At 41.6% G+C, this 27741-nt stretch overlaps 1 protein-coding gene across 2 annotated transcripts in view; it reads right to left on the bottom strand.

Annotated features, from left to right (window-relative positions):
* Positions 1-21338: 21338 nt before the first annotated feature.
* MCOLN2 (mucolipin 2) overlaps positions 21339-27741 on the bottom strand; it is a 74692-nt gene continuing 68289 nt past the window's right edge. For both annotated transcript variants that reach the window (XM_030823447.1, XM_003260273.3), the window contains 3 exons: positions 27132-27338; positions 25336-25457; positions 21339-22491 (listed from right to left, as the gene is read on the bottom strand). In XM_030823447.1, the coding sequence (XP_030679307.1) occupies positions 22455-22491; positions 25336-25457; positions 27132-27338 (366 nt within the window). In that variant the 3' untranslated portion in view covers positions 21339-22454. The remainder of the gene's footprint in view (positions 22492-25335; positions 25458-27131; positions 27339-27741) is intronic.

The raw sequence follows: 27741 nt of genomic DNA, 5'->3' as shown, positions 1-27741 counted from the left end.
GCTGTAAAACTCACCACGAGGGTCCACGGCTTCATTCTTGAAGTCGGTGAGACCAAGAACCCACCGGAAGGAATAAATTCCGAACACAACATGACTTACCAAAACTGATAGAAAAAGCAATAAGATGTCTCACTGGCATTATGCTTATCAAAGAAATTGAATATGTAATGAAAAACCTCATGAACAGAACTCTAGGTCCAGATGGCTTCACTCATTAATTCTATCAACTACTTAAGAAGAAAATAATATTTATCTTATAAAAACTTTCTGAGAAAATATAGGAAGGAAACTTTCTCTACCTATTTCATGAGGCCCACATAGCTTTAATAGCAAAACCTGACAAGAAGATTAGAAAAGAGGAAAATTATAGAGTAATATCATTTATGAACATAGAAAACAGATTCTCCAAAAAATTAGAAAATAAAATGTGGCAACATATGCAGATAATATAGCATGACTGAGATTTAACTCATTAATGTATGGTTGTTTCAACATTTTAAAAATCAATCAAAGGGCCGGGCACGGTAGCTCACGCCTGTAATCCCAGCATTTTGGGAGGCCGAGGTGGGCGGATCAAGAGGTCCGGAGATGGAGACTATCCTGGCTAACATGGTGAAACTCCGTCTCTACTAAAAATACAAAAAAATTAGCCAGGCATGGTGGCAGGCGCCTGTAGTCCCAGCTACTCATGAGGCTGAGGCAGGAGAATGGCGTGAACCCGGGAGGCGGAGCTTGCAGTGAGCCGAGATAGCGCCACTGCACTCCAGGCTGGGCGACAGAGCGAGACTCCGTCTCAAAAAACAAACAAACAAACAAAACAAAACAAAATCAATCAAAGTTCAGTAATTCACCATATTATTAAAATAAGAATAAAAATATATCATAATTTCAATTTATGCAGAAAATACAGTTGGCAAAAGCTAGCACCTGTGTTTTTTTGTTTTTTGTTTTGTTTTGTTTTGAGACTGTTTTTGTCTGTCGCCCACGATGGAGCGTGGTGGCAGATCTTGGCTCACTGCAACCTCTGCCTCCCAGGTTCAAGTGATTCTCCTGCCTCAGCCTCCTGAGTAGCTGGGATGACAGGCGCCCACCACCATGCCTGGCTAATTTTTGTATTTTTAGTAGAGATGGGGTTTCACCATGTTGGTCAGGCTGGTCTTGAACTTCTGACATCAGATGATCCACCTGCCTCAGCCTCCCAAAGTGCTGGGATTACAGGAGTGAGCCACCATGTCTGGCCCCATTTTTGAATTAAAAAAAAAATACCAGCTGGACATGGTGGCTCACACCTATAATCCCAACACTTTGGGAGGCTGAGGTGGTGAATTGCTTGAGTCCAGATGTTCAAGACCAGCCTGGGCAACGTGGCAAGACCCCATCTCTACAAAACATACAGAAAATTAGCCGGGTGTGGTATGGTGGCACATGCCTGTAGTCCCAGCTACTCAGGAGGGTAAGGTGGGAGGATCACTTGGGTTGAGGATGCGGAGGTTGCAGTGAGCCAAGATCACGCTATTGCATTCCGGCTTGGGCAATAGAGCAAGACTCTGTCTCAAAAAAGTAAAAATTAAAACTTAGCAAATTAGAAGTAAAAGGAAATTTCTCTCAGTTTGAAAAAGGCCATCTATAAAAGACCTAGTGCTAACAGCATGGCTAATGGCAAAATATTGAACACTTTATGTGTAAGATCAGGAACAAAGCCAGGATGTTTATTTTTACTCCTTCTGTTTGACATTCTGCAGGAAATTCTACCTGTGTAAAAAAGTAGCTAAATGAAATAAAAAGTCATCCAGACTGGTAATACATAAAGAGCTACACCATGTTGATGGGTTAAGATTTTAATTCTCCCCAATTCAATCTGTAGAATCAATGCTGTCTAATCACAACTCCACCAGGCCTTTTTGTAGAAATTGACAAACCGATTCTAATTTTATATAAGAAAGCAAAGGACCCTTTGCAGGGACATGGATGAAGCTGGAACCCATCATCTTCAGCAAACTAACACAGGAACAGAAGACCAAACACCACATGTTCTCACTCATAATTGGGAGTTGAACATTAATAACACATGGACACAGAGAAGGGAACAACACACACCAGGGCCTGTCGGGGGGTGGGGGGTAAGGGGAGGGAACTTAGAGGATGGGTCAATAGATGCAGCAAACCACCATGGCACACGTCTACCTGTGTGACAAACCTGCACGTTCCATGCATGTATCCCATTTTTTTAGAAGAAATAAAGAAAACAAAAAGAAACAAAAAGAACTTCTAGAAATAAAAAATTGAGTAACTGAAATTAAAAAAACACTTAAAAGTTTAAAAACAGCCAAAACAGAGAGTTAATGAACTGAAATATAAATCTAAAGAAATTCATGAGACTGGAGAGAAAAGGGGGTGAAAAATATGAAAGAGACATGAAGAGATATGGAAAAGATAAAGAGAAGGTCAACATGTTTCAGAAAGGGAGACAAGAGAGAATGGGCCAAAGGAAATAATATTTTTCTGAAACAAATGACTCGGTATTTTTCCAAATTGACGAAAGATAATGAATGTTTAGATTCAAGAAGCACAACTACAATATCTCAAACGATTAAATTTAACACACATATACACTGAAGTATAAGTAAGCCTTCAAAACAACCAGTAAGAAAAGACAAATTACTGGCCGGGCGCGGTGGCTCACGCTTGTAATCCCAGCACTTTGGGAGGCCGAGGCGGGCGGATCACGAGGTCAGGAGATCGAGACCACGGTGAAACCCCGTCTCTACTAAAAATACAAAAAATTAGCCGGGCGTGGTGGTGGGCGCCTGTAGTCCCAGCTACTCGGAGAGGCTGAGGCAGGAGAATGGCGTGAACCCGGGAGGTGGAGCTTGCAGTGAGCCGAGACTGCGCCACTGCACTCCAGCCTGGGCGACAGAGCGAGACTCCGTCTCAAAAAAAAAAGAAAAGACAAATTACTTAGACTCATAACAGACTTCTCAAAAGAGACCAGGTAGAATATGGAATATCATTACCGAAGAGTTGAAGGAAAACATTGGGCAACCTAGAACTTAATTTTTAGCTAAAGAATTATTGAAAACTGAAGGTTAAGTAAGGATTTTGAGATGAAGACTAAGCCTCAAAGAGCTACTAAAGAAAGAATAATATCAAACCCCAAAAGAAATAGTGTGTGCAAAAAGCATTTTTCCTATTGTAAGTGGTACCAACATGAGTAAATTAGAGTTTTAAAATTTTCGCTTTTATAAGCTATAAAAGACGTAAATTCAAATAATCATTGTCTATACCAGACAATAAGTAAAAATAACAATTAATCAGGGAAGGAGATGAAAAAAGGAACTAAAATACTGGGCAAGGAAAACATAGAGAGTGAACAGAGATTGGGGATGGGCTAAGGCATAAAGTCTAGGGTTCCTATATTATTGAAGAATAGCATAGAGACTTTTTATTAATTTTGGATTTTTCTAAGTCAGGTAAAAAGTAAAGAGGTTAAGAGTAAATACTAAATGAAAAGGAATAGAAGGAAATAAACTCCATTAATCCAATAGAAGGAAAGGATGGGGGAAAATAAATAAGAAAAAAAGCATGGTTTATGCAAAACACAAATTAGGATTATAGAAATAAATCCAAATATATCAGTAATCACAATAAATGTAAGCAAAATAAACAACTGGGTTCAAATAGAGATATTGCAATTAAACCAACAAATCCAGCTACATGCTACTTGAATGAGATACGTTTAAATCATCATAATAAAAAATATATACTAAACAAATACTAACTAAAAGAAAGCCTGTGTAACTCTATTAATATCCATCAAAAGAGATCTTAAGAAGAAATGTGTTATTTGGACAAAGAGGGTCACCGCAAATAGAATAATTCTCCAAAAAGTTACTTTGCTAAAAAGCAAGACTTTGTCTATAAAACCATTTTCTCACAACTTTCATTGCAACCTTTAGAGAAGTGTTTTTACTAGGGAAAAAAATAACAACACCTTCTTATCCCACCTCCCAAGTAAATCATACCTAAAATTACTAAGTTTTGTTCTCGTCTTTCTTTTAAATTAACCCCATGGCAATCTAAAAGCTGCTTAAAATGTTCACTAATGTCAAAGGAAAAGGATTCATGTTCAGTACTTGTGTTATTTTATTTATTAAATCCTGATTGCAAAGAGCAGCAAAAGGAATTACAGGTTTAAGTGAGGGTTCTCTGCAGGTTGAGAACACTGATTCTCATGTATTAGCAATTACATTAAATATTATAAAAGAAAAATTTCCAGGCTTAAGAGTAGGTAGTTTCAGAAACAGAGTAGGTGTTTCTTTTTTTTTTTTTTTTTTTTTTTTTTGAGACGGAGTCTCGCTCTGTCGCCCAGGCTGGAGTGCAGTGGCGCCATCTCGGCTCACTGCAAGCTCCGCCTCCCGGGTTCACGCCATTCTCCTGCCTCAGCCTCTCCGAGTAGCTGGGACTACAGGCGCCCGCCACCACGCCCAGCTAATTTTTTGTATTTTTAGTAGAGACGGGGCTTCACTGTGGTCTCGATCTCCTGACCTCGTGATCCGCCCGACTCGGCCTCCCAAAGTGCTGGGATTACAAGCGTGAGCCACCGCGCCCGGCCAGAAACAGAGTAGGTGTTTCTTATGCCAGATTTCAAATATATATTTTATAATCCATGGGCATTTCGATTAGCTTTCTTTCTTTACTTTTTCTGTTTGTGAAATAATATGATTGTCCCATATGTAAAGTAGGGATAACAATACCTGCTCTACCTAGCACAGGGCTATTGTGAGGATAAAACTAAATATATGTGAAAGCCCTTCACAAACCTTTTAGTGCCATGTAAACGTATGGTGTTATTCTTATTTTGAACCCATGCTCCTATGATGGATTGTTAGTATTAAAAGCTTTACCCACCACTTCTTAAACATGCCTGTAATATCTCACTTATCTGTTATTGTACACTTTGTCTAACCTTTAAGAGTAAAACTACCATCATTTATACATTTACATAAGTAAATGGTAATGGTAAAGAGTTCTCACCATTCACCTTTCTGTCACTGAACATGCTACATATATATCCAAAATGAAGAAAAACTAGTATAAGTGTTTAGTGTAAAAAAATGTTTTTTTCTTAGTAATGGGTTTTGGAGCTCTTACAAGCCTGAGACCAGAATGTCTTGCCATGCCTTGCTATGGTTTTAGACAGGGTCTCATTCTGTTGCCCAGGCTGGAGTGCAGTGGTGCAATCTCAGCTCACTGCAGCCTCTACTTCCCCGGCTCAAGCCATCCTAGCACCTCAGCCCCCAGGTAGCTGGGACTACAGGCATGTACCACCACAGCTGTCTAATTTTTGTATTTTTAATAGAGACAGGGTTTTGCCCTGTTGCCCAGGCTAGTCTAAAACTCCAGAGCTCAAGCAATCCTCCCACCTTAGCCTCACACAGTTCTGGGATTACAGGCATGAGCCACTGCACCAGGCCTTATTCTGAATTCTTGAGGTGGCTGACATGAGTTAGAAAATACAAACCAAAAACAAAATAAAAGAAAGTAATTGGGACACTAATAGAGCCACTGGCCAGAAATCAGTGGGAAGCGTGGTCCCCATGCAGATGGAGTCTGAGTGCATCAGCCAAGACATCGTATCAGTTACGCTCCTCACAACAGGAGATCGGGGCGGTGCATTTCTATAACCACAACAGCAATGGAGAAGCCGGACAGCACTGTGACTGGGATGAAAATAAATGTCACTAATGAGAGGCAGACCAATGCGTGGATCTCTGGATGTAATATGACACCACACTGCTTCTGTGGTATTCCTGCCGAAAATGCATATCCTGAATCTAATCATGAGGAAACACCAATCCAGATTAAGGGGCTATCCGTACAATAATGAGCAGTATTCTTCAAAAATCTCAGTGCCATGAAAGACAAAGGCTGAGGGACTGTTCCAGATTAAAGGAAACAAAAGAGGTGCGACAACTAAATTCAATAGAGACCCTGGATTGGATCCTGTGTGAGAGGGGAAAGAATGCTTTAAAGAGAATTGTTGGGACAATTGATGAGCTGGATTATGGGCTGCAGATTTGATGAAAGCATTGCATCAATATTAAATTTCCTGAATTTGAACACTGTGTTGTGATTACATAAGAAATTATTCTTGTTCTTAGGAAATATGCACTGAAGTTACATATTTATGCAACTTTTATGCCCTTTATGCCTTATAATATTTGTATTATACCCCTTTCATAGTAGTGTATGCAACCTTCTCTTGAATAGTTTAGTAAAATAAATTCTGTAAATTAGAGAATATGAAGGGCATCTTCTGAAAGGTACAGTAATTGAGATGCATGTCCAACTGCTGATTTCATCAATGATCAAATACCGCATTGAGGCATGAAAAGTACATGAGTGGTATTAAAACACATTATTAACACGGACTCTCTTGGCTTCTAGCCAGTGAAATGAAAGAGGTGCTGAGTCCAGATTTTATGAGGTAACTACCTTTTAAAAATCATGATTTGGTGATTCATTATTGCACGTGCCAGAAACTCCACCCCAGTGGATGCAATTATCTTTTTTTTAAAAAGCTAGTTAGATAAGATTATAATTGTGGGCAAGCTGACTTGGATTCATTAATCAGTACTGCCACACTGGTTTACTGTAAAGGGGGCAGAAAGGAGGGGATAATCGGCTACTAGTGTATATTTTCAGCTATAGAAATTTAAAAATAGATAGTAGGTCAAGAAGAACACACCGAGACATTTGAGATGTTCATATCAAACTAATTTTCATTATTCTTGCACAAAAAACAGGCTTATTACTTTAAGTTTTCTCTGCATTCACCCAATGTGTCCAGTTTATCCTTTTCAAACTTGTTCACATTCATTTACTCCTAGATATTACATCAACCTTGTGAACTACCCAGCTGCAAAGACAAGCTGCCCACTCAGGCGGTTACTACCGTGTAACCTTGGACAAATTACATAACCTTTCTGCACTCTCAATTTTATTATCCCTGTGTTACAGATAAGGATTTTGAGACTTGGAGCAGCTTAACAACTTGTCTAAATCACTAAGCAATTTAGTGTTAGAGCTGGGAGCTTCTATGGGGCTTTCAACTCCCCCACCAAGGTAAAAATTATTTTCCATTGAACACCAGCATTATTTGAGTTCAAGGAATGTTGCTTAACAAGGTGTTGTTTGAAAATAGAAGTCACATTTCTCATTAAGTAGGCTAAACATTTTTTTCTGCCATTCAATTCTATTCAATAAGCATTCATTTGGAAGGCAGGCAGCGGAAAGGGAAAAATGGAGAAGGCTTTGGAGTCAGAAGCTTTGGATTTGAATCCAGGTTCTCTACTTACTCTGTGCTCAATTTTCTCTTTGGTAAAATGGAGATCCTGTTATGTAATCTGTATGTTTGCTGAGATGAGTGGCAACAATAGATGGACATAGTGTGCATTCAACCAAATATAGCTTTTTAAAAATATGTTATTTGTTGATTGCCTGCTATTCACCAGGAACCTTGCTAGGCACATGAAACACAGAGACAGAAAACAGTCCTTGTGGAGGGGGCTCCAGGAATTAGTAATGGTTCTTTTTTTCAAGACAAAGTCTTGCTTTGTCACTTAGGCTGGAGTGCAGTGGCATGATCTCGGCTCACTGCAACCTCCGCCTCCCAGGTTCAAGCAATTCACCTGCCTCAGCCTCCCAAGTAGCTGAGATTACAGGTGCCCACCACCACACCCGGCTAATTGTTGTATTTTTAGTAGAGAAGGGGTTTCAACATGTTGGCCAGGCTGGTCTTGAACTCCTGACCTCGTGATCTGCCCGCCTTGGCCTCCCAAAGTCTGGGATTACAGGCGTGAGCCACCGTGCTTGGCCTAGTAATACAGTAAGCATACGAAGCCAGCCATATATGCTGCAATGGTTTTTTCCTTGGTGTGCTTTTTGGTTTTATGTATGAATTTATTTTAAGAGACGAGATCTCACCCTGTCACCCAGGCTGGAGTTCAGTGGCATGGTCATAGCTCTCAGTAGCTGAGATTACAGGTGTGGGCCACAATGCCTGGCTAATTTCTATTTTTTTTTTTTTTTTTGTAGAGAAGGAGCCTCACCATCTTGCCTAGGGTGGTCTCGAACTCATGAGTTCAAGTGATCCTCCTGCCTCAGCCTCCCAAAGTGCTAGGATTACAGGCATGAAATACTACACCCAGCCTCTCAGTGTGCTCTTTAAATTGTGTTTACATTCTTACTTTTCTAAAATGTTTTGTTTTTATATTATAAAATATATATGGTTATTTTATGGTTTTGTGTAGCTTTCTTTTTTTTTTTGGAGATGGAGTCTCACCCATCCCCCAGGCCGGAGTGCAGTGGAGCCATCTCAGCTCACTGCAACCTCTGCCTCCCTGGTTCATGCGATTCTCCTACCTCATCGTCCGAGTATCTGGGATTATAGGCTCCCGTCATCATGCCCGGCTAATTTTTTTGTATTTGTAGTAGAGACAGGGTTTCGCGATGTTGGCCAGGCTGGTCTCGAACTCTTGACCTCAGGTGATCCACCTGCCTCAGCCTCCCAAAGTGCTGGGATTACAGGCATGAGCCACCATGTCCAGCCTGTGCAGCTTTAAACTCAGAAAGCCCTTCTTGACTTCTGAGATCAGATCAATATTTATTTGTATTTTTTTCTAGTCACTTTTTTTCAGTTCACTCTCCCTTCCCCTCCCCTTCAGTCTCCTCACGCCCACCCCCACACACCGCCCCAGCCTAAGGGAAGCAGAGGCAAAGCACCTCCTGGCATTTACTTGCAACACCATCCTTTCCCAGGCAGCCTCATTAGGCTCTAAACCTTTGTGATCCCACTCCCAAATCTTGATGGTGGTCACAGGTGGGAGGCTGAGGGTAGGATGGAGTCCTTATAAAGTCCCTATGCAGTTTGTAAGCATCAGAATACAGAATACAGATTTTGTTAGCGGTTACACCAAGTCTTGACACGTTAATAGACACAAAGCTGCTGTTGGGCAAGGTCAGAGAATCTCAGAGTGTGTGGGTATAGGGGTAATGGGGAAGGGATGATGCAGAAACAGAAAGTCTTGGATATGCTTCTTTTCTTAAAATTGTGAGAAGCAGCAATATGCATGTGATGGAAATATGCATTCACCCCATTCATCCTAACAAATACATATTTCTCAATAATAGAAGCTATGAAAGGAGACCCTCCCCTCCAAATGCATAGTTCAAAAGCATGAACCCTTAAGAAAATGACAGGGTAATTAGCAGAAAAGTCTTGTGAGAAATAAAAATATACAGTTGATCCTCCAGATCCATGGGTTCCTCATCTGTGGATTCACCCAACAGAAAAAATGGATGGTTGCATCTGTACCAAACATATACAGACTTTTTTTCCTTGTCATTATTCCCTAAATACAGTATAACAACTATTTACTTAACATTTACATTATATTAGGTATTATAAGTCATCTAGAGATGGTTTAAAGTATATGAGAAAATATGTGTAGGTTAGGTGCAAATATTTTATATTAGGGACTTAAATATTCATGGATTTTGGTTTCCACAGGGGTCCTGGAATCAATCCTCCATGGATATCAGGGGATAATAGTATATACAGATAGATAAAACATATATGTATATATACACACACACACGTATATACACACACATGTACATATACAATACATACACATATGATATATAATACATATTATTTATATATATATATATATATATATATATATATATATATACGCACACACACCAATCTAGTGTATTTCTGAGAGAGAATTTTAAGGCAAATTTCTCGTTATGTTTGTGATTGTGTTTAATTACAGGGTAATGGCATTTCTCTCTCTCTCTTTAATCTGGATGACTGCAGCAGCTTTGTGACTGATTTCCCTGCTTGCCGCCCTCCACCTCAACCCATCCTCCACAGTTCTGCCCTCTCTGGCCATGCAGTTCTTAGGTCTAAAGCCCTCCCTCCCGTGGCGTACATACTCCTGTGGCCTTGCCTCGTCCCTTCTGTAGTCCTGTCTTCTATCATTTCCCCTGTATACAGCCTATATGTTGACCACGCCAAAGCATCGTTTTCCTAACTGACCAGGTTCTCTCTCTGATGTCCAGGCGTTTGCCATTGTTACCCTCATCCAGAAAGCCCTTTCTCCATCCCACACCATGGCCATCTGGTCAAATACAACATATTCTTCACATCTAAGCTCTGGCATTGTCCAGTCTCCTCAACAGGCAGGCAGAAGCTATCTCCATTCTGCTCTCATATAGTACCCTGGGCTGACCTTGTATTATCTTTGTTTTTTTCTGTGATTCTCTCGCCCACTAGACACTAAACTTGGTGAGGGCAGGAATCTTCTCATTCATTCCTTGCATCCTTAGTACTTATCACAGTAGTGGAAATCAACAAAAATATGCTGAATTAATGGTCTTTGATAGCACCATCATTTTCCTTCTACATATCATGTAGTTATCTAGTGTTTCCCAAAACTAATGATGCTTATCACTTCCCTTGTTTAACTTGTCACCTAGGAAACGTCCATGCTTATTAGCTAAGTCTATCTTTCAAACCATGCCTCCCTGCCCCTCAACCAGCCAGAGGAAATTAATTATTGATAGCAGCACTCTGATTTTCCCCCAAAGGCAAACCAAGAGCTAAGACTCAACCCACTGTCCTGCTATCATAAATAACACACGTAGGAGGGCACAAACACAGTGCTACATCCGAAAGGCATGATTAATACCTGCTCCCTCTGTAGACCTAGCATAGCGGGCTCACAGTGAGGATGTAAATTCATTTTTTTCAGAGCAAACGTTCCTCTTGGGGGACATCCACTCAACCTCGAGGAGAGAGTAATGACCACAGCCCATAGGCCTTGGGAGATGAGTAATTTACTGCTGCTAGGCAATTAGTGGTGCTAGAAAAAAATTGCTTTCATTTAAAATTCTCTTTAAGCCATATGTATCATGGCTCATGGGATAATTTATGTATCATTAGAAACTAAGAAACATACATCATCCTAATAAATTGTCTCCCGCATTCGCCATAGCCAATAGCTCCGGATGTTTTCAAGAAGTCAAAGTTTTGCTGTCCTTGTTATGTAAGGTGGTGTGGAAATGCTTGTCTGTAATTCGTTTAGCTTCATATTCACTCCTGGTTCTCTGGCAGAGACAGATGGCAAGAGAAACGTTTGCCATCTTTTTCATGCACTGGTTTGCAGTAGCACTTGCTGTAAATGAGCCCATAGTAAAACAATCATGAGTTGTATTGTTTTTCTTAACAAGGCTGGAGGTCATATGGCAACTGGGCAAACACGCTTGAGTTCAGAATGTGAATCACTCTAAACCAAGTCTCAGTTAAGGGTAAAACATTAAATGGAAAGCCAGAAAATGAGGCTTTTCACTGATGGAGGGTGGGGCATGGGACAAAGGAGAGCAGCTCAGCACCCAGCCTGCAGGCACAATGTGGGAACCTTGATCAATATCACCAAACACAGAAGTTTAATCTCCATCTTTGTAAGGCAAAAAGTGGCTCCACAGCCACTTATTTGTGAGGACAGAGGAAAATGTTGTACCCAAATGCCTGTTGAAAAGCAAATCCATGAAAAGACGTGGCAGAAACTTAAATGTGTATCACTAAGTGAAAGAAGCCACTCTGGAGAGGCGACATACTATAGGATTTCAACTATATGACATTCTGGAAAAGGAAAAACTATGGGGACAGTAAAAAGACCAGTGGGTGCCAAGAGTTCAGGTGTGGGGTGGTGGTGAGGGAGAAATGGCTAGGCAGAGGAGAGGATTTTTAGGGCAGTGAAGCTACTCTGTATGATACTATAATGGTGGATACATGCTATACATTTGTCCAAATCCAGAGTGTGCAACACCAAGAATGACCACAATGTAAACTATGGACTTTGGGTGGTAATGATGTGCCAATGCAGCATTCATTGGTTGGATTGTAGCTCATATACCACTCTGGTGTGGGATGTTGATAATGGCAGAGGCTGTGCACATGTGTGGGCAGGAGGGATATGAGAACTCTCTGTACCTGCCTCTCAATTTTGCTGTAAACCAAAAATTGCTCTAAAAAAAAGTCTGTTTTTTAAAAAAGCAATTCCAACTCAAATTCATGCTTTTCTTTTATTAAATTTATTAAATTTAAAAGTACATTCCTGGGTTCCTAGCCTTTTCTTTAAAAACAACGCTTTAATCACTGAGTTATATAATCCTATCATCAAGATTCGCTATATAACTTGTGGGGCCCACTGAAAAATGAAAATGTGGGGTCCCTTGTTCAAGAAATATTAAGAATTTCAAGACTGATGGAGGACCATTAAGCCAAGCACAGGGTTCTTTGAGAATGCACGGATTACACAGCCACAAAGCTGGCCCTGCATGTCAGCAGAATCCAGAGCCTGGAACATCTCAAGTGTAGGAAGGAAAAGCAGAGGTGCTCAGTTAGCACCTGCATCAAGACACAGGAGCAGCAGTTTCTTGTTCCTGTGCCTATTGTCCTTCCTCAAGTTCCTGATACCAGAATGCTGTGCTTAGGGTTTAGCCTGTAAGGTCCTCATCACTCCTCATGCAAGAGCTACTTCATGCATGCTTTACAAACTGTGTGAAATTCTAGATATTTGGTAGAGAAAGACTCAACCTCATTGCAATATAGTAGGCTACCCTTATCCACTTTCTGTGGTTTCAGTTACTAGAGATCAACCATGGTCTGAAAATATCGAATGGAAAATTCCAGAAATAAATACTTGATAAGCTTTAAATTGCTTGCCATTCGGAGTGGTGTGATGAAATCTCCTGCTGTCCCATCCCCTCCATCCTGGCACGTGCATCCTCCCTTTGCCCAGCGTGTCCATGCTGAGATGCTCCTCATCCATTAGTCATCAACATCGTCTGCTCCTGACATCTAACCATTGACGTCACCATGGCTCAATGATCCAGGACCCCCTTCTGACGTATCATTGGAAGGCCAGTAGTGGCCTATCGTTACGTCACAATGCCTGTGTCACTCACCTCACTTCATCACATACACATTTTATCATTTCACATCATAAGAAGGGTGAATACAGTATAGTAAGATATTTTGTGAGACCACATTCTTATGACTTTTATTACAGTATAGTGTTATAATTGTTCTATTTTATTAATACAGTATATTGTTATTATAATTGTTCTATTTTATTATCATTGTTAATACAGTATATTGTTATTGTAATTGTTCTATTTTATTGTTATTGTTGTTAATCTCTTACTGTGCCTAATTTATAAATTACACTTTATCGTAGGTATGTATGATAGGAAAAAACATAATATATAAAGGTTGAGTATCCCTTATCCAGAATGCTTGGGAACAAGAGTGTTTCAGCTTTTGGACTTTTTCAGCTTTTGGAATATTAGCATATACATAATGAGATATCTTGGGGGTGGAATCCAAGTCTAAACATGAAATTCATTTATGTTTCATATATACCTTATATACATAGCTTAAAGGTAATTTCATACAATATTTTAAATAATTTCATGTATGAAACAAAGTTTTGACTGTGACCCATCATATGAGGTCAGCTGTGAAGCTTTCCACTTGTGGAGTCATGTCAGCAAAAGTTTCAGATTTTGGAGCATTTCAGCCTTTGGATTTTCGAATTAGGGATGCTCAATCTGTACAGGATTCAGTACTGTTTAGGGTTTCAGGCCTGTACTGCGGGTCCTGAAACATATTCTCTGTGAACAAGGAGGGACTACGTGGTTAAAATGTTCAAACTTCAAGTGAAGCAAAGCAAAATAAAATTTGCCCAAGTTACAAGAAAATAAAGATGGAGCTGATTAGCAGTAAAATGAGGTCTATTCATCTAATGTTACTGCAATATGTGGCTGTCATAAGTGAATTGTTCAGGTATCTGGAATCGTACCTGTAAGCATCCCAGCTCTTGATATTGTCAAGAAACAACTCTGTGGTCAAGACCATGGTGGTAGTTTATTGAATATACCTTTCCCATGACTTTAGAAAGGCCCCTGAACATCAATACAGTGCTGGGCTATATATACATATGTGTGTGTGTGTGTGTGTGTGTGTGTGTATGTATATATATATATATATATATATTTTTTTTTTGAGACAGAGTCTCGCTCTGCTGCCCAGGCTGGAGTGCAGTGGCACAATCTCGGCTCACTGCAAGCTCCGCCTCCCGGGTTCACGCCATTCTCCTGCCTCAGCCTCCTGAGTAGCTGGGACTACAGGTGCCCTCCACCATGCCTGGCTAATTTTTTTTGTATTTTTAGTAGAGACGGGGTTTCACCGTGTTAGCCAGGATGGTCTCGATCTCCTGACCTTGTGATCCACCCGCCTCGGCCTCCCAAAGTGCTGGGATTACGGGCGTGAGCCTCTGCACCCAGCCAGTGCTGGGCCATTTTTACATGAAGGTCCACAGGGACAAGAGGGCGACTGGCTGCCCCTAGATCAAAAGGCTGGGCTATTGTGCTTTTCATAAACTCACGATTCCAAGCGTGGTCTTCCACTGGGTCAGTGTACCCTTTTTACAACTGTTGGAGTGTAGGTCCTCAGCAGGTGTGGGGGACAGTGCCTTGAATCGCACGAAGAGCTTTTCCTAACTACCCTCTCTCACTCTTCTACATTCACCACTTTGAATCAGCAATGGGTTGAGAAGGAAGTGGGCCTGAATTTTATACGTTCTGACAAGTTTGGTTAAGGGGGTAGAGCTAGTAGAGGACTGAGGGTCTCACCCAGGGTGAAGGACTGAGGCTTTGTGACAGCTTGTGCACCTTCTGGACCTTTTCTCTTCCATCAGGACTGACAGCTGTGCCCCAGCCATTTAGGCTGCTTCTCCTTGCTGCTCCTCTGTGGCTAGGTGTGAGCTTCTTAGGGCTGAACTGATCATTGCCTCCAGGACAGGGCTGGATGGGGGACTTTTGCACACTTAAAGTTCTAACTAGAACAAAGTCCACCAGAAGTGTGTGGTGAGCACATTATAAAATAAAAATCTTCCTGGCTGGCCCAGATGAATAGATTTGTACATTTGTAGACCATGTTAGTGAGACATTTTTTTTTGAACAGCTAATAGTCATTGAGCACTTAGGAGTCATGCCCTATTCTGTGCACTTTATGTTTGACTCATTCAATCCTCATAATCCCCCCATTTTATGGATGAGGAAATCTATGCATGGTGTGACCTGTCCAAGGAGACTCAGGTAGCAGTAGGAAGAGGACAGCTGAGGCAGACAGGTTGCAGAAGCAAAGTTGTGTCTGCATTATTCCATGGTCCCACGGAAACTATTGCAAACATGTTAGAGAATCAAAGGGAAATAACAGCTCAGGAATGAATTCAATACCAGGCTCTGCATAAATTATGTGACTTAAGTGCCAGTCTTCGTTGAGGTTTATCATCACTTAGAGGAAGAAAGTAACTTGTTCAGGGCCTTAAAGTTAGGTTAAGCTGGAATTTTAACTCAAGTCTGTCTAGATGGCTCTTATGCCCACACTCTCTCCTACCAGCCCAAGTGAAAAAGCTTTAAGATGTTGTATATGGTTTTGAGTGTGTCACCACAAGCCAAGGAGTTAAATTCAAGGGTTGGAGATCCCAGAATGAAACCAGCAGGCAGAAAGAATGTGTCTCCTAACTTTCACAGGGAACCCTCTAAGTGGAGGCCTATGATAAGAGAGAAAATGATTTACCCCAGATGCATCTATTAGCAGAATTATGAGACAACATTGTTCAATAAAATTCAAATAGACAATACAGTTGATAAAGTGACAATTGTTTAACATTATTAAAAAGGGAGAAAACAATGTTTCTATAGATGTGAGCTAACCCTGAAAAACATTTTTCTTTCTAAAACTGTTTTGTCCAGCTGGAGGGAAAAGAAATAAAAGAAAACATGAAAGCCAATAGAAGAATAATATGAGCATGAAAACCCATCATTAATCTTCTATTCAAACGGCAGTCACAGCTGCAGAATAAATGAAAGGTTTTTTTTTTTTTTTTTGAGACAGAGTCTCACTTTTTCACCCAGACTAGAGTGCAGTGGCCGGATCTTGGCTCACTGCAACTTCCGCCTCCCGGATTAAAGCGATTCTCCTGCTTCAGCCTCCTGAGTATCTGGGAATAGAGGCGCCAGCCACCACGCCCAGCTAATTTTTGTATTTTCAGTAGAGACAGGGTTTCACCATGTTAATAGCAATTCTTGGGCCGGGCGTGGTGGCTCACGCCTGTAATCCCAACACTTTGGCAGGCCAAGGTGGGCAGACACGAGGTCAGGAGATCAAGACCATCCTAGCCAATATGGTGAAACCCTATCTCTACTAAAAAAATACAAAAAATTAGCCAGGTGTGATGGTGCATGCCTGTAGTCCCAGCTACTCAGGAGGCTGAGGCAGGGGAATCGCTTGAACCTGGGAGGCAAAGGATGCAGTGAGCCAAGATCATGACACTGCACTCCAGCCTGGCAGCAGGGCAAGACTCTGTCTAAAAAAAAAAAAAAAAGAAAGAAAAAGAAAAAAGAAAAAAAATAGCAATTCTTTTCAGAGACAAAACTAAGTATATGACAATATACTCAGAAGTTAACAAGTGGTCCAATTACATACCTGATTCTTGGGTCAGGCAAATGACCCCAGAACCACCAGTTTAATGGTGTCTTAGTTTAAAAATCAAACATAACTCTTCACATATTTTGTACAAAAGAAAGTTTAAAATAATTTTAGCAAAGTATTCTGTGTGTAGACATGAGTCATCTACTCTTTTATAAACTTTAATGGTATTAACTGCATGATTTTCCCTGCCTAGAGTTGGTGCAGGCATATGAAGATGGAGTCAGAGCAAGGAGGGGGAAGGTGACATGAGAAGGAAAATTGGGTAGGGGATTGTGGGGAGGACGACTGAGGCCAAGGAGAAAGAGGAAGAGCCCTGGAAGGAGGGTCCTGTTTAATTCCAATTCTCCTCTTCACCAATAACTTTAAAATAGTTGGACACTGAGATAGCTCAGGTATGAAATAAGTCTATGCATGAAGTGATCTTCATCTCTCAAGCTATCATCATAAATATTTATTGGATAACTTCTATATCTTAGCCCCTGTATGTCCTTCACTGCTTTTAAGAAATTGGGAATGGAGGGTGGAGCCAAGATGGCCGAATAGGAACAGCTCCGGTCTCCAGCTCCCAGCCCCAGCGACACAGAAGACGGGTGATTTCTGCATTTCTGCTTGAGGTACCGGTTTCATCTCACTAGGGAGTGCCTAACAGTGGGTGCAGGACAGTCGGTGAAGCGCACCGTGTGCGAGCCGAAGCAGGGCGAGGCATTGCCTCACTCGGGAAGCGCAAGGGGTCAGGGAGTTCCCTTTCCTAGTCAAAGAAAGGGGAAGCAGACGGCACCTGGAATATCGGGTCAGTCCCATCCTAATACTGCGCTTTTCCAACGGGCCTGGAAAACGGCACACTAGGAGATTGTGTCCCACACCTGGCTCGGAGGGTCCTATGCCCATGGAGTCTCGCTAATTGCTAGCACAGCAGTCTGAGATCAAGCTGCGAGGCGGCAGCGAGGCTGGGGGAGGGGCGCCCGCCATTGCCCAGGCTTGCTTAGGTAAACAAAGCAGCCAGGAAGCTCGAACTGGGTGGAGCCCACCACAGCTCAAGGAGGCCTGCCTGCCTCTGTAGGCTCCACCTCTGGGGGCAGGGCACAGACAAACAAAAACTCAGCAAGAACCTCCACAGACTTAAATGTCCCTGTCTGACTGACAGCTTTGAAGAGAGTAGTGGTTCTCCCAGCACGCAGCTGGAGATCTGAGAACGGACAGACGGCCTCCTAAAGTGGGTCCCTCACCCCTGAGCAGCCTAACTGGGAGGCACCCCCGCAGTAGGGACAGACTGACACCTCATTCAACCGGGTACTTCTCTGAGACAAAACTTTCAGAGGAACTATCAGACAGCTGAATTTGTGGTCTCACGAAAATCCGCTGTTCTGCAGCCACCGCTGCTGACACCCAGCCAAACAGGGTCTGGAGTGCACCTCTAGTAAACTCCAACAGACCTGCAGCTGAGGGTCCTGTCTGGTAGAAGGAAAACTAACAAACAGAAAGGACATCCACACCAAAAACCCATCTGTACATCACCATCATCAAAGACAAAAAGTAGATAAAACCACAAAGATGGGGAAAAAACAGAGCAAAAAAACTGGAAACTCTAAAAAACAGAGCACCTCTCCTCCTCCAAAGGAACGCAGTTCCTCACCAGCAACAGAACAAAGCTGGATGGAGGATGACTTTGATGAGTTGAGAGAAGAAGGCTTCAGACGATCAAACTACTCTGAGCTACGAGAGGAAATTCAAAACAATAGCAAAGAAGTTAAAAACTTTGAAAAAAAATTAGAAGAATGGATAACTAGAATAACCAATGGAGAGAAGGGCTTAAAGGAGCTGATGGAGCTGAAAGCCACGTTTCGAGAACTACGCGAAGATTGCAGAAGCCTCAGTAGCAGATGCGATCAACTGGAAGAAAGGGTATCAGTGATGGAAGATGAAATGAATGAAATGAAGAGAGAAGGGAAGTTTAGAGAAAAAAGAATAAAAAGAAATGAACAAAGCCTCCAAGAAATTTGGGACTATGTGAAAAGACCAAACCTACGTCTGATTGGTGTACCTGAAAATGATGGGGAGATGGGGAGAATGGAACCAAGTTGGAAAACACTCTGCAAGATATTATCCAGGAGAACTTCCCCAATCTAGCAAGGCAGGCCAGCATTCAGATTCAGGAAATACAGAGAACGCCACAAAGATACTCCTCGAGAAGGGCAACTCCAAGACACATAATTGTCAGATTCACCAAAGTTGAAATGAAGGAAAAAGTGTTAAGGGCAGCCAGAGAGAAAGGTCGGGTTACCCACAAAGGGAAGCCCATCAGACTAACAGCTGATCTCTCAGCAGAAACTCTACAAGCCAGAAGAGAGTGGGGGCCGATATTCAACATTCTTAAAGAAAATAATTTTCAACCCAGAATTTTCTATCCCGCCAAACTAAGCTTCATAAGTGAAGGAAAAATAAAATACTTTACAGACAAGCAAACGCTGAGTGATTTTGTCACCACCAGGCCTGCCCTAAAAGAGCTCCTGAAGGAAGCACTAAACATGGAAAGGAACAACCGGTACCAGCCACTGCAAAAACATGCCAAATTGTAAAGACCATCGAGGCTAGGAAGAAACTATAGCAACTAACGAGCAAAATAACCAACTAACATCATAATGACAGGATCGGATTCACACATAACAATATTAACGTTAACTATAAATGGGCTAAATGCTCCAATCAAAAGACACAGACTGGCAAACTGGATAAGGAGTCAGGACCCATCAGTGTGCTGTATTCAGGAAACCCATCTCACGTGCAGAGACACACATAGACTCAAAATAAAGGGATGGAGGAAGATCTATCAAGCAACTGGAAAACAAAAAAAGGCAGGGGTTGCAATCCTAGTCTCTGATAAAATAGACTTTAAACCAACAAAGATCAAAAGAGACAAAGAAGGCCATTACATAATGGTAAAGGGATCAATTCAACAAGAAGAGCTAACTATCCTAAATATATATGCACCCAACACAGGAGCACCCAGATTCATAAAGCAAGTCCTCAGTGACCTACAAAGGGACTTAAACTCCCACACAATAATAATGGGAGATTTTAACACCCCACTGTCAGCATTAGACAGATCAACGAGACAGAAAGTTAACAAGGATATCCAGGAATTGAACTCAGCTCTACATAAAGTGAACCTAATAGACATCTACAGAACTCTCCACCCCAAGTCAACAGAATATACATTTTTTTCAGCACCGCACCACACCTATTCCAAAATTGACCACATAGTTGGAAGTAAAGCTCTCCTCAGCAAATGTAAAAGAACAGAAATTATAACAAACTGTCTCTCAGACCACAGTGCAATCAAACTAGAACTCAGGATTAAGAAACTCACTCAAAACCGCTCTACTACATGGAAACTGAACAACCTGCTCCTGAATGACTATTGGGTACATAATGAAATGAAGGCAGAAATAAAGATGTTCTTTGAAACCAACGAGAACAAAGACACAACATACCAGAATCTCTGGGACACATTCAAAGCAGTGTGTAGAGGGAAATTTATAGCACTAAATGCCCACAAGAGAAAGCAGGAAAGATCCAAAATTGACACCCTAACATCACAATTAAAAGAACTAGAAAAGCAAGAGCAAACACATTCAAAAGCTAGCAGAAGGCTAGAAATAACTAAAATCAGAGCAGAACTGAAGGAAATAGAGACACAAAAAACCCTTCAAAAAATTAATGAATCCAGGAGCTGGTTTTTTGAAAAGATCAACAAAATCGATGGACCGCTAGCAAGACTAATAAAGAAGAAAAGAGAGAAGAATCAAATAGATGCAATAAAAAACGAAAAAGGGGATATCACCACCAATCCCACAGAAATACAATCTACCATCAGAGAATACTACAAACACCTCTATGCAAATAAACTAGAAAATCTAGAAGAAATGGATAAATTCCTCGACAAATACACTCTCCCAAGACTAAACCAGGAAGAAGTTTAATCTCTGAATAGACCAATAACAGGTTCTGAAATTGTGGCGATTCCTCAGGGATCTCGAACTAGAAATACCATTTGACCCAGCCATCCCATTACTGGGTATATACCCCAAGGACTATAAATCATGCTGCTATAAAGGCACATGCACACGTATGTTTATTGCGGCACTATTCACAATAGCAAAGAGTTGGAACCAACCCAAATGTCCAACAACAATAGACTGGATTAAGAAAATGTGGCACATATACACCATGGAATACTATGCAGCCATAAAAAATGATGAGTTCATGTCCTTTGTAGGGACATGGATGAAACTGGAAAACATCATTCTCAGTAAACTATCGCAAGGACAAAAAACCAAACACCGCATGTTCTCACTCATAGGTGGGAATTGAACAATGAGAACTCATGGACACAGGAAGGGGAACATCATACTCCGGGGACTGTTGTGGGGTGGGGGGAGGGGGGAGGGACAGCATTAGGAGATACACCTAATGCTAAATGACGAGTTAATGGGTGCAGGAAATCAACATGGCACATGGATACATATGTAACAAACCTGCACATTGTGCACATGTACCCTAAAACTCTAAAGTATAATTAAAAAAAAAAAAAAAAAAAGAAATTGGGAAATCCCTTTTGGAGACCAAGTGGTTAAGAGAGATGTGATCTGAATGTTTCAGTAGGTAGTTGTTTAGAGACAATGCATAAAATAGTAAGAGTGCCATATGGAATGATAAAAATAAATTTATTTAGAGAAAATATACCATATTTCTTTGCTAGACAAAGGTAAATACCCAACCCAGCGGAGTTCAATTGTTAAAATGAGTGACCACTGCTACAGGTCACTTCCACATGTCATGTGTGTACAACCGACCAGTAGCACAAGTGACGAGGCAGCCAAATGATTCCATTTCTTATTCATCCCACTGGCTATGCCAACAGCTGCTTCATATCATGCTGAAGAAAACCCACAGGAAAACAGGCCAAGAAATGTCCACTGCATGAGCATGAGGTCTTTTTGTTGATTTAAGGGTGATCTTTTTTTTTTTTTTTTTTTTGAGACAGGATCTCACTCTGTCACCCAGGCTGGAGTGTAGTGGCACGATCACAGCTCATGGCAGCCTCCACCTCCAGAGCTCAGGTGATCCTCCCACTTCAGCTTCCCAAGTAGCTGGGACTACAGATGCCTGCCATCACGTCCGACTAATTTTTGTACTTTTTGTAGAGATGGGTTTTTGCCATGTTGCCCAGGCTGGTCTCAAGCTCCTGAGCTCAGTCTGCCTGCCTAGGCCTCCCGAAGTGCTGGGATTACAGGTGTGAGCCACTGTGCCGGGCCAAGGGTGATCTTTAAATGGCTTAATAGTTTGCCAGCTTGGACTCTCTAGATTGGTATTGCAACCAACTCCATTTCTGTACAGACCATGAATTAACAAATGTCTTCAAATCCAAGAATCACCTTTAAAACAAATCCTTATTTGACAATAAACACACATATTTAATTACATGGCTTTAAAGACTATTATTTTGCACACTCTGAAATGTGATCTTTTTCCATTCCGAGATCATGTCATAAATTAACAGACTAATAGAGAATTTTATTATTGCTGTTATATTGCACCAATGCCCAGTAGTAGCCTATGGTCTATTCTTTATCATTCAAGTTTATAAAAAGTAGAGCTGGAACTTCAGTCATGGTCAGCTGGCTAACTGTGAGTCCTCTTTCCCACTCCACCATTAAATAAGAGAGTCATTTTGGAACTGCTGGTCCAAGTCATTTGGGGTTCCTCTGCCCAGCCTCTGGATAAGGATGCCTGAACTTTAATCATCTTTAGCAGGAGAACTTTAGCTAATAGGTATCAGGTGATCATCACTTCTTTTCCTGTAACAGAAAGGGAAAGAAGAAAAGAGAAAAGACACAATAATTTAACATCTTTGAGGAGCAATAGGAATACTCTATATTCTAGGCCCATAGATGATAGACATGTTGAGTGAAACATAGAAGAGGAAGAAAAATTAAGACAGGCAAGGTATTCTGATTATTTACCAATATTCAGAATAAATAAGTAAATAAATAAAGAAGGGCAATGTACACTGTTTGAGGTTTGAGCAGATGCTTTTGGAAACACTGTGAGGAGTCACCTGTCTCTTAAGAACCTCCATGCCCCCAGGGAGGGGAACATCGCACACCGGGACTTGTTGGGGGGTAGGGGGAAAGGGGAGGGAGAGCATTAGGACAAATACCTAATGCATGCAGAGCTAAAAACCTAGATGATGGGTTGATAGGTGCAGCAAACCACCATGGCGCATGTATACCTATGCAACCTGCACGTTCAGCACATTATCACAAAATTTAAAGTAAAATTTTTAAAAAAAGGATAACATATGTTACATTTATGTTTTACTCAATAAATATATTGGTTTGTTTCTGGAAAAAAAAAAAAAAGAATCTCTGTGTCCCTTCGCTAACAAGGCCTTATAAATTACTAGAACAGCCAATTTTCCTCCTTCATTGCAATAGAGGAAGGTAAAGGTTAACTCTGCATCTGTTCAACCAAGCATCTCTCTCCAAAGACCCACATCACTTTAGAACTGGAAGAGGTTTCAGAGGTCATCTGGTCCATCTAAGAGGTTTAGGAGAGGTCACAGGACACACTTGGTTAATGGCAGTGTCCAAAATGAAAACCTAGGTGTTCTGATGCTCAGGCTAGAGGCTCTGTCAAAAACTCAAAGGAGAATCAAATGTGTGCTGGTTGTTGGACTGCTTTGTTGAAGAGTAACCACAGCCGTGCTCTGCAGGAAGCAGCATTGGGATAGCAGGTGTCATCTGTCATGGTCACCAGACAGGGGGCACAAAATCCAATCTTTGCAGAGCTGAATCTTTATGTTCATCTTTAGCCTCCATTCACAGCGTTCCTCAATTTTAGTCCATTCTTCTGTCCCTAGCTTTTATTTTATTTTTAAGAGTTGGGGTCTCACTACATTGCCCATGCTGATCTCAAAATCCTGGGCTCAAGCAATCCTTCTGCCCTGGCCTCCCAAAGTGCTGGGATTACAGGCATGAGCCACCATAACCAGCCCCATTCCTAGTTTTTAAACACATCAAGCTATACTTAATTTTAGATGGAGTCAAAGCCATCACTTGTTCTCAAGGCCCCATTACAATCCATTTCCTTCCATCACGGCCTAGGCCCTTCATTCACTCTGCAGTGTCCATGCGAGCCCCCTGGGATCTAGGCTTTGGTCTGATGATTCCACTGAAATTGCTGTAGCTGACTTCACTCGGGACCGTCGTTTGGCCAAACACAGTTACAGCTACCTGTCTTTATTTTGATATCCTCTTTTTCAAAACTTTCATCATCCTAGTTCTTCAGTTGATCTCCTTTTCCTTGGTGGGTTCCCTTGTTCCCTTGAATTCTTTCACTCTTCGTGAGGGGCAGACCCTCCGTCTCACTATGCATCTTCTCAACAACCCTCAGCACACCTTAGGGCAAAAGGTCTGCTGCTGTTGCTCCTTGCGTCTCACCACTCACACCCAATCTTACCCAAACATCTTGGGGTCCACGCCTTAAATCTTTCACTTGTTCCACAGGGCTGCATGACAAAACATTTAACAACCTCCCAGGACTTTGTGTGGCACAAACCAAGGTCCAAAGACCAAAGACCTATCATTTACTTTTTAGAATTCATGACTACATTTTTCAATGAAGTTTTTCCCCCTTATAGTAAAAAAGAGATTTTGAGAGACGTTCCTTATACAAGGTACCTCTTAGGAGGCAGCTGCCTATTAAGAAAATTAATTTCCTTTATCCCAGCTTTCACAGCAACAATTTAATGCTCTGAGAAAAAAAGGTGTGATTCTGAAAACAACTCTTCTCAGATCTCATTTTCTATTTACCAGACATTCTCTGGATCTGCTCAATCACATAATTGTGAGTCCCAAGATGCTGTATGAATTGATTAACAGAAAAATGCATCCTGTGGTTTTAAATAGCAATTATGTTCTCCTAGCTTCCTTCAGGAATTTGGGTTAGAGAGTCCTTCCAAAAAGAAAAAACATGTGTAGGGTATACTTCTAGTTACAAACTGGCACCCCTGACTTCAGATGAAAGCAAACATAGGCACATTAAAAAAAAGAAAACTGTCTTCACCTGACCCCATTCTAGTCCACAAATCACTATGTAATATGCTTTGTCCACCGAGGTCTAGACCATTTCCCTACATGCCCTGACGAACAGCAGGCAAAGCACAGCTGGGCAAGGAAGAGCTACCGGTGTGCACTGATAAGCAAGCACTTGGACGGCCTCCTCGCAAGGAGGTTTCCTGCTCTCATCAAGAAAGGCTGCTTGTACCACATACTGTGAAAAGGGAAAACACCTCTGACATTCCCAGAGTTCCACCTCTAAAAATAAGAGCTTTGACCTCTTACTTGGGCCACTTAAAGAGTTCAGCCTCTTGCCTTTAAGGACATAATTTATGCCTTCTCGTAAGAGTCTCATAGTATTTCTAAAAGATTCCAATCACGTCATGTAGCTTTCTACATAACCCTGTTTTAGAAGAAATAATTCATTTCTAAAGCCAATTTCAGTGGGAGGAAAGAAAAGAAAGGTGAATTATTTCCCACGATAAGCAGGTCTCTGAATGTAATGGTAATCTTAGAGGGGATCTTTCTTAAGGTAACAGAGCAGCCCATCTCAGGAGCACGGAGAATAAACATGATACTGACCTCCTCCGACAGCAGATGCAGGACAGGAAGGCTGAGGACTCTTTCTGATACTCTTCTTTGCTACTGCATTCCTTCAGGAATTCCTGCAAATCCGTTTCAGGAAACCCATTCTGTTGGAATTTCTTTAGAAAGTACACAATGTTGTTACCTTATTTGTAAAGCATGAGAAATTGCTCTTTTGTCAACAAACCAAGCCCACCTTTGCTAAAATAAAACTCTCCCACATTGCTAGCTCAGATCCAAGAACCGATATTAACAATGATGAATCAAACTGTCAGTCCCAGAACACCAAGCCAGGGCCACTGTGGGAACAGAGAACAATCCAAAGAAAAACTTCAGAAAGAAAGCAGAAGAGAGCCAGGGAGAGGTTTGTTAAAAAAAGGTAATGAAGGAAATAATCAAAAGTCAAATGTCTAGTCTGGGTACGATGGCTCATGCCTGTAATCCCAGCACTTTGGGAGGCCAAGGAGGGAGGATCGCTTGGGCCCAGGAGTTTGAGACCAGCCTGGGCAAGATGGTGAGACCCCATCTCTACAAAAAATACAAAAATTTTCCGGCCATGGTGGTGTGCACCTGTAGTCCCAGCTACTCTGGAGGCTGAGGCGGGAGGATCGACTGAGCCCTGGAGTTGGAGGCTATAATGAGGTAGGATCATACCACTGTCCTCCAGCCTGGGAAACAGAGCAAGACCCTCTCTCTTAAAAAAAAAAAAAAATCTAAACCTTTAATGCTAACAGCAAGACTACATAAGACCTCCCACTCCACACACACACATTGGCATTGTAGACTCTGCTTGGGAAGTAATCATTATTTCCTCTACTTTTATGGAAGTTGGTCACTTAGTGGAACAGAAGAGAGATTTTTTCCAAGCAGACACAAAGACTCCCTCCCCTCATGCTTAATGAGACAACCTACTTCAACATTGAGGCTTGGCCCCCACCACGCAGAGACACTGCCACATCAAAGACATGAATCTCTGTGGCAGGAGCGTGCACCTCTTCCTTCTCCAAGCAAGCCCTGATGCGACAGCCAACTACCATTCCCACCTGAACACTTACTTATCTCCCCACACATTCAAAAGGTAATGGACTGGGTTTCTTCTGTGTTATTCTGAGAAAGCGGTTAAGCAGAAAACAGCCCTGACAAAGGCACTGGCATGGCACCCCTGGTTTTTCAGTCACTGACCCTTTGAAGCAGGGTTTTCTAAGCATGACCATCTGCTGTGAATAAGGTACTAGCACCTAAGGAAGTGAAATTCCTTCAAACCACAAATCAGTTAAATGGCCTAGTCTGAAAGGATACAGAACCCATCAGGTAGCTTAAGAAAGTAGGAAGCTAAACAGTCAAAAAAGCCTTAGTTTTCATAATTTAAAGGAAGCCTGCACTATGCCAGTAGCTGTATTATCCAGTGTGAGTTGTAGCAATATCTGAGAGTTGTCAGGGTGCCAGTCACCTCTCATCCCTGAAACTTATGACTCAATCCTAAGTTCCAGGCAGCCACACTGGCAGGTATAACTGTCAGGGCTAAGACCAGCAGCCTGACTACCTGACTTACCCCATTCAACCCATACTTACCCCATTTCCCTTTTCTTTCCCGCCACCCCTCCAAACCGATCCACCCTGCTGTGGGTAACAGGGACAATGTCCTAAAATTCATCCCCAGCGTCTAAAAAGTTTGTCCACAAAACCTCAAAATCTGAACTGTAATATTTTAAGTTTTTAAAATGTGGTATTTTCCTATAATCTGTATAGAATTTGCAGTGATTTTTTGGCAGCAAATATTGATAATTACTTACCTTAATGGTGTCATAAGAATCTGTAATAAGTGCAATAAAAAGACTGAGAATCATATATATAAAAAGGCTGATGAAGGAATATAAATACAGACGACTGAACAGCCACACCAAGATGCTCTTCTGCTGGATTTGGGCAAAGGTTGCAAACATGTCATCACCGTTGACCAGAGAAAACAGACACTCAGCAACTGTGTTCAGATTTTCAAACTGTAGGGGGAAATAAAAATTAGTTTCTGAAATAGAGTATTCTAAAAAGCAGAGGGTATCTAGTTAGCCTGTCTTGTTAACATTGTTTTTGTCATTGTAGTAGTGGTAACTTACTTATTTTAAGATGCTAGAACACCATAAGAAGTAGGAAAACATTATTCAAAAACCCCTCTGGGCCAGGCACAGTGGTTCATCCCTACAATCCCAGCACTTTGGTAGGCCAAGGTTGGAGGATCACTTGAGCCCAGGAGTTTGAGACCAGCCTGGGAAAGATTACAAGACCCCATCTCTACAAAAAATACAAACATTATCTGGGCATGATGGTACGCCTGTAGTCCCAGCTATTCAGGAGGCTGGGGTGGGAGAATCTCTTGCATCCAGGAGGTTCAGGGTGCAGTGAGCC

Source organism: Nomascus leucogenys, chromosome 12, assembly GCF_006542625.1.
Source record: "Nomascus leucogenys isolate Asia chromosome 12, Asia_NLE_v1, whole genome shotgun sequence".
In the NCBI taxonomy this organism is placed as follows: domain Eukaryota; kingdom Metazoa; phylum Chordata; class Mammalia; order Primates; family Hylobatidae; genus Nomascus; species Nomascus leucogenys.
Note: the sequence above shows the minus strand (reverse complement) of the source record. Positions and strands in the feature narration are given on the sequence as shown.